Source organism: Apaloderma vittatum, unplaced genomic scaffold (assembly GCF_000703405.1).
Source record: "Apaloderma vittatum isolate BGI_N311 unplaced genomic scaffold, ASM70340v1 scaffold7639, whole genome shotgun sequence".
Taxonomy (NCBI): domain Eukaryota; kingdom Metazoa; phylum Chordata; class Aves; order Trogoniformes; family Trogonidae; genus Apaloderma; species Apaloderma vittatum.
Window position 1 is genome coordinate 1 of NW_009735730.1, and position 8,277 is coordinate 8,277.

General features: G+C 42.7%; 1 protein-coding gene across 1 annotated transcript; it reads left to right on the top strand.

Annotated features, from left to right (window-relative positions):
- Window positions 1-5: 5 nt before the first annotated feature.
- Window positions 6-3,319, top strand: LOC104279412 (wiskott-Aldrich syndrome protein family member 1-like; the record flags this gene model as incomplete). The annotated part of the gene is made up of 2 exons (XM_009876687.1): window positions 6-456; window positions 2,412-3,319. Coding segments are annotated over 2 exons (609 nt in total), but the record flags the coding sequence as incomplete, so codon positions are not given.
- Window positions 3,320-8,277: the final 4,958 nt, after the last annotated feature.

The window sequence follows — 8,277 nt, forward strand, 5'->3', positions numbered from 1 at the left end:
CTCCCACAGCTGCTCTGCAGGCCCCAGCTGTGCCACCTCCCCCAGCTCCTCTCCAGATAGCACCTGGAGTCCTACATCCAGCTCCACCTCCAATTGCTCCTCCGCTGGCACAACCCTCTCCTCCTGTCACTAGAGCTGCCCAAGTGTGCGAAGCTGTACCTGTTCACCCAGTTCCTCCACAAGCTGAAATACAGGGACTTCCTCCACCACCGCCACCTCCTCCCTTGCCTCCTCCTGGCATTCGACCCTCCTCTCCTGTCACAGTTGCAGCCCTTTCTCACCCTCCTCCTGTCTTGCACCCTCCTCCCACTACCATTGTCCCTGGCCCTCATGCCCCCCTAATGCCTCCATCTCCACCATCCCAAGTGATTCCTGCTCCTGAACCCAAACGCCATCCTTCAACTCTTCCTGTAATCAGTGATGCTCGAAGCGTTCTTCTGGAAGCAATACGAAAAGGTAATGGTTAGCTGTTAAAGGGCAAAAACAATGGTCTCTGAAACTTGCTAAATATACATAAGTTTTGAGAGGTAGAGTATTTCACGTGTGGAAGAAGTTACTTTAGAGGAATGCATCTTAAGTCCTTCTCTACAGCATATGCACTGCCAGGTAGACAGATCTTTTTCAATTTGTAATTGCACTTATCAGATGTTTACTTTGGATGGTGAAACTGGTTCTCTGTGGAAGTTAGATCTCTTTTAAAAGTACGTGTGTTTATAGATGATCTGTGGAGATTATCTCTTCATTTCTGTTTAGCTGAAAACGTAGCTATTTCTGATTACCCACAGAGTGTGTAGAAGACAAAAGCATTCTTCTTCACAGACTGATTGATAGATAAAAGCAGAAAAAATCAGTTGGCATTGGAATTTTGATTGCCTATCAATTATTACAACAACATATAAATGTATTACAACAACATATAAATGAGATTCCAAAATTGTTGCTTATGACTTAAAGCTGTTAAGTATCTAATCTTGGCATGTCTCAACACAGTACTGGAGCAGTCTTTACACTGCAAAGTGCCCCGCTGGCAGGGTGTAAGTGCCTGGCAGAGGTGCAGGGCAGTGTTTTCCTGATGATCTAGCAAGGAGCTGTATGTATAAGCTGAGGAGGGACTTTTTACAAAGGCATGTAGTGATAGAATGCAGGGTAACAGTTTCAGACCATTTAGATTAGATATTAGGATTTAGATTAAATACCAGGAAGAAAGCATTTTTTGTGAACGTGGTGAGACCCTGGAACAAGTTGCCCAGAGAAGTTGTGGATGTCTCCTCCCTGGAAGTGTTCAAGGCCAGGCTGGATGGGGCTTTGAGCATCCTGGTCTAGTCGGGGATGTCCCTGCCCATGGCAGGGGGGTTGGAACTAGATGATCTTTAAGGTCCCTTCCAACCCAAACCATTCCATGATTCTGAGGTGACCATGGCCAGAAAAATACCCACTGCACTGTGCATGCTGCTGTTTGACTGTGTGATATCTTTGAATAATTAATCTTCCTCAAATGTGTCAGGTACTACATTCTTTGGTTTTTTCCCCTGCACTTACAACACAGTACAGAATCTGTATAGTACTGTAATACCAGTAGGTGGGCTATAATGCCAATTCAAAATATTTTTAAAGCATCTATATGCACATGAATTGATAACATCATTAAATCTAAAGTAATATCAACAACATTTGAGTACAACAGTGGTGCATGAACATTAGTAGAGAATGTCAGCAAAAAAACTAATAAAGGAGAGCCTGCTTGTGTAATTTAGGTGATTCCTGAAAATACTTTTGACCAAGTCTTGCACAAGAAGCAATGGCTCAAGTTACTACAGCTTAAATTCCACTTAAGGGCTTGTGCTTGTGTGGAGAGTGTTAAGTACAGGATGTGGGTCATAATTATACTATGTCAGTCTGTGATGTTGTAAGCATAAAACCAAAATATATGATCTCTGTAATGTTTTTAACTAAGTTACTAGATTTAGTTTTCTCGTACTATCAGGATGTGCTTATTTCTCTTTTGTGTTTGATCTTTAAGTAATACTTTATCCAAGAACAGATCATTAAACTGCATTACAAGCAGTCCTGTCGTGTTAAGATACTCAGATATCTGTAACTTGTAATTGAATTAATGAAGAGGGAATATAGAAAGTGTCTGGAAATGCAAGTAGTCAAATGGCTTAATCACGGTGGTACTAAAATGTGGGCGCATTTTTAATGGACAATCACAAGCAGGATATTGTAGTAGAAGGACTGATGATCTAGTCTGTCTGCCATTGCACTTCTGACATTCTTTAAAAACTTGACAGAGAACTTCTGTCTGAGGAGGACAGCCTCCACAGCCTTTGTTTTTGCTTGCAAAGCATTTTGTGGATCCTTTGTATAGTGATAAAGGAGGAGAGTAACATTTGTGATTTCATGTTATTTAGGTATTCAGCTACGCAAAGTTGAAGAGCAACGTGAACAAGAAGCTAAGCATGAGCGCATTGAGAATGATGTTGCTACCATACTTTCTCGTCGCATTGCTGTGGAATACAGTGATTCAGAAGATGATTCAGAATTTGATGAAGTGGATTGGTTGGAGTAAAATCATTACATTGCTGTACACTGCAAAATCGAATGCTAATGTCTGTTGTGGTGCTTGTTCTTTGAAAGTTTGATGGTCATTTCTAGTGTTTTTTTGTATTCTTTTCTCTACATGATTAATCCATGTTTTTCTACTTTTCAGTTTACAAAAAGCTCCTAGTGCATCTTTGAAACTAAATGTTTTACAGTGGCTTTTCTTACACATCTTTTCTGAAAGAACATACTTTGTTCCAATAGACCACTAAGTATTAAGCATGGGCAGCTGTTGGTAGAGTAGCAGTTTCAATTTTTTGGCATATCTTAAACTGTGCACTTTGTGAATTTTAAGTTAATGAAGGCAACTGAGATTGACATTCCAAGGGCAGCTGTATGTACTAATGAGCCTTATGCCACTTGTGATAGTGTTTTAAAACACTAAACCTAGCTATCAAGATATCACTGCCTCGATTACATCTGTACAATAGAAGTACATATAGTTAGCAGCACTGAACACTGAAAGGAAAATGGATCTTTGGGGGGTTTTATTATTGTTTTATTGTTGTTTTTAAATAATTATGGCCTTATTTGAATGTTTAGAGATTCCCCTTCCCTTCTTCCCTCCCAGGTACATATTGTGTGGTACTATTTTTGCCTGCATAATGAAAGTTTAATTTTTTTTTCCTTGTGAAATCTTTTGACTTAAACATGCTGTGTAACTTATGTAACTGTTAAAATAACAGTTTGATTTAATAAATGGTTCATTTTAAATGTTCCTAGTTGTTGCTTTTTCAATGTCAATGAAGCCTGCTTTTTGCTGGTATACCTGAGGAATCCTTGGATTTCAAAGACAGATTCACAGAATCGTATCGGCTGGAAGAGACCTAGAAGATCGAGTCCAGCCTTTGTCCCAGCCCTATCAGCCTACTAAATAATTTCCGCCAGTGCAACATCCACCCATCTCTTAAACACCTCGTGAGCCGGTGACTCAGGCACCTCCCTGGGCAGCCTGTTCCAACAGCTGACAAACCCTTTCAGTAAAGAAATCTTCCTAATATCTATCCTGAACCTCCCCTGGCAGATGTCATCTGTGGTCTACAAAGTTACAATAAATATTCTGCTCTTGATCTAAGGACCCCTATTAAACAAGAAAACATGTATCATCAAATGATATCTCTGCATATTTACAAAAAAAACCACCACCCTGAAATCTTACTGTGAGCCATTAGTTTAAAAAAAAACAAAACAAAATTGGAAGTTTGTGGCTTGTATGATTTCGAGTGAGTTTTTTTAAAAAAAATCAATGTATCTTGAGAAGGGGAAATGCAGCAGTTGTCATGGTTAACGAAAGATGACAAAGAACCTGGGTGATACTGCAAAAGCATTTTTAAGTGCTGTGTAGCAGCATACTACTGCGTGCTGCGCAGGGCTTTTGTATTTCCCTTCCTTCAAGTCTGAGCACATCGTCAAAAGCCTGTTGGGAAGGGAAGCGGGAGAGACTGCAAGAGCCCTCTTACCTTGTGAACTCCTTCCTGAAAGAATTGTGTAACAGATGAAAACAAGTGCTGGATGTCAGGACGAGATTTCTGAAGGTGGAACATGAAATGTTCTGCAGGCTACAGAGCCATTTACACTGTCGTGTGGTTATTAACATACTCGTGGGACTGGGCAAAACTCCAGAAGGGCAGACTGGGGTAGGAATATTGTACAGCAGCCCTTCCAAATTCGGTCACCATCTTCACCTCCACTATAATTTTGTACTAGACCTACTGTATTCAAGGCTTTCCCCCCCACAATAGTAATGCCTGTATTGTGTTTGTAGGAGAAAAATCATTGTCACAATTTGTGAATCTGCATCTTTAGAACTGTGGATGCAGTTCTCAGTACACTACTCTCTTTGATAGTTGTCTTCACAAAAATGCCATCTAGTTTATTCTGCCATTCTCTGTTAACTTCCAAAGTGCATGTCCTTCTTAATAGCTCGTCCTAATGTTGAAGAAAAGGTGTTGGTAGCACCGCTGAATGAATCTAGGCATTTCCATGGATTTTGGTAATCCTAAATAGCCAAATCTGGCCTAATAACTAATTTGAGAGATCTCATTTGTGCAGATGTAAAGGACTGAGATCTTCCAGCTGAAGCACAGCGTATGCACCTGCGGCTGCCCTTGAAACAGGGTCTATGCTAGAGGCAGCTGGAAGAAGCGCTTGTGCCTAAATTCCATGTGTAGGTAGTTCTGCCATTCACAAAATTATTTTTCAACTGATCTTTATACTGAAGTCTCTTTATTGCTGAAGTCTCTAAGCTCCTGATTTTCCTGGTGAGTATTATAGCCTACGGTGTCACTTAAATGGAGCAGCAGCACGACTGTGCCCGGGCTGTAACTGTTCAAAGTAGAGAATCTCCTCATCACACCACCGTGCCTGAAACGTAGGTTGGCTCTGAGCCCATCCAGGTGCTGTGAACTGGGTATAACCTGCCTAAAGCAAGGAGACAGGTTAGGAAAGAAGAAAAAAAAATGGAGAAAAGAAAAAAAGATTAAAGCAAAAAGGCCCTTATGTGACTGCAGCTATCATATACTGGACTTGAAGGTATAAAGAAAAATTGCTTATTGACAAATGGTTGTTGCTGATCTGCTTTGCTGTCCCAGTGATTAATAATATCCCCTCCAAACTGGTACCTAGGGCAGACAAAGCATTCATTTAACATGACACTCACACGAAGTAATGAACCTTGTCTGAGAAAAGTCAAGAGTTAAATTCAGTTAACATTTCAAAGGCGGGATTCTTGGCCTTTTGCCACCGCTACAGCTTTCTGCCATAGCAACTAGTCTCCAGATACCGATAGCGTGATTCACTTGTAGCGAGAGGTGACTGTTGAATTTGAATATTTGCATTTATAGATCTACTCCAAGCAATGTATTTGCAGTCTTGGTGATTTGTGTCCCTCTTACCACGGTCTCCAGCCACCCTTCTCATTTGGTGGAATGCTGTGCAGGGCCTGCTGGGCTAATTCAGGCCTGTGATTAGATGTGTAATAGATTATTGATTGCTTTGTCTTGTAAGGTACTAAATCAAGTCTTCTGTATTGAACTGTTTACAGAGTCTGTTGTTTACTTCTGTACATTTATAGAAGCTGGTTAAAATCAAAGGTTCAAAGTCTGCCACAAAAATAACGTGTCAGTAATGTTCAATATAAGTGAAGAGAAACCTTTCAAATTCACACCTTTCTCGAACTGTAATCTGGGACAGTTAAAAATTATCTACCTCTCCTACTGCAAAATGAGGGGGGAAAAAAAACAAAATAAAAAGCATAGAAAGAGGAAACAAAAGGTACTTGGTGGCAGAAATGGAGCAGAAAACTAGAGAGGTGCAAAATGTGTCACTCAGGGTTTTTATCAAAAGATAAAAATAGTAACAATGATGCAGCCATCATGGATAGGCCAAAAATAAATAGGTAAATGGAAGAGAACGATACTGAAGAAACAACAATTACAAAAAGGTGTAATTCTTGTTCTTCTTTCCAGTGGTGTGCTGTGAACAGCAACCATTAAATACTAGATACCAGTAAGAGGCGATATTATCTCCCATTAAGTTGGGATTAAAAAAGCAGGAGACATTTTAAAGAGACTTTCAGCTGACAAAATCATCCTTCCTGGTGTGTGGGCACAGGGGTGCACTCCTCAACATTTGGGTGGACACTGACACTGACGAATGCATAGGCTGATGCAGACTCAGTTTCAAAAGCTGCTGTGAGACCTGGGTGTGCAAACAGGTACTGACGCTCCCAGAATTGTTGCAATGGGCATTCTCCACGATGCTGGGACCATCTCGGTTCGGATGCAGCTGCCACCCCTGAGGTGTGTCCCTGCCTGCTTCAGCTGGTGGCTGTCAGCCTTTGGCCAGCTCTGAGACTGCAGCCAGGCACACAGACTCTGCAGGGGGCTGCCACGTCTCACTTTCACCAGCCCACGGATCAGCATGGGGAGGTGGTGTCAGCACCAGCTTTGGAGCATGGTGGAGAAACCCCTGCCTGACAGCCAGGTACAGCTCTCTGCACAGTGGCTAGCTCAAAGCAGTCTGCCCATAGCAATAGGGAATTGTGACAGCAGTCAGAGCCCCAAAACACAGCATTTGCATAAGCCAGAGCAGTTCTAAGAGTAGACATAAAGACAAAGCCTCAGCACAGCCTCTGAAGCGAGGTCTGCATCAGCAAAAGATCTGACAGAAATTCGACTCGAGCTCCATCAAGTGTCTGCTCTGTCTCCTCAGCTACAGGCCAGAAGGAGTTTCACTGTCATTCTCATTTGCAGGTCGCAATATCAAATACCAGGAGAGGATGCACAACCAAGGGGCAGGGGCTACAACAGTGATCTCAGGTTTGGGGGCCACTCAGTCCCTTTTTCTCACTTCTTACCATGATTATTTCTCCCACTTGAATGATTTTTGGAGGTGGTAGTCTGCCTATGGGAGACATCTCACACTCCCTTTTTGGCTGCACGTGAGACAGACCTTCCTGCTTCTCGGGTACATGCCCAACCCTTGGTAGATGTTAGTGGCCCCCACCTGCCCCTTGAGCTGCTTGGAGCAACGATCTCTCACCTGATCCAGCCATAATGGGATGGAGTAGGTTTAAGCAGGTGCCAACTCAGGAACCTGCTTTTTGACAGCACATGTGCAGGGACCACTCCTGTGAGCAACTTGGCTGTCAGCTCTGAGGGCTTAATGAGTGTCTGGCAGCACACCAGCAGGCAGCAGCAGAGGAGCAGGCAGTAGGTGGCAACCTCATCCCCATCCCAGCTGCTGCTAGAAGAGGACACATGGACAAGCCCCTGGAAAATGAGTGCTGGGGTATGGAGCAGTTCCCATAACGCGAGCCGCACACCCTATCCCATTCCTGTTGGAGCGACAGACTTGATACCGCATGGCACATGCTTTTTCTTTGATCTCTGCCACACCGCAAGCAGATATCTTTCACTCCCTGCTAGTCCCTTTGCATGGAGAATGGGCTCTGCCACGTTAGTCATTGCTTGTGCTCCCTGATGACCAGCAGCATCAATAACAGCCCCTACAGAAAATTGCACGTGTCCCATTTCTTCAAAATTCTTAAAGTATTCGCAGACTCTGGGCAGTTGCTTCAGCTTCCTTCCTTTAGGCAACTGGAAACATCTGGGTATGGATCAGAGCGGGTATCAAACAGAATTATTTCCTTTCTTACATTTCTTTCTCTGATGGTTCAACAGCTTCACTTCCAGACGCAAGATAGGACAAGAGGAAATGGCCTCCAGTTATGCCAGGGGAGGTTTCAGTTAGACGTTAGGAAAATTTTCTACGCTGAAAGGGTTATCAACGACTGGGACAGGCTGCTCAGTGAAGTGGTCCTTGGATGTGTTTAAAAGCCGTGTAGAGACACGGCACTCAGGGACATGGTTTAGCAGTGGGCCTGGTAGAGTCAGATAATGGTTGAACCTGATGACCTTAAAGGTCTTTTCCAGCCAAAACAATTCTATAATTCTATAGCTGAGAGCCCCCTACAGACAGGTTGTTTCTATTTTCCATACTCCTGCATTTTAATGCTTTTAACAACAGTTTGCTGTTGCAAAACCTGTGACATTTTAACACAGCTTCATGGTAGTATCACTACAGGAAAAGCTTCAAAAACTATGTCCCTTCAGTGTGATTTGATGTTGGGATTTAGCCACTTCCTCTCCTTTGTGAGGCATTTTCTTCACCACA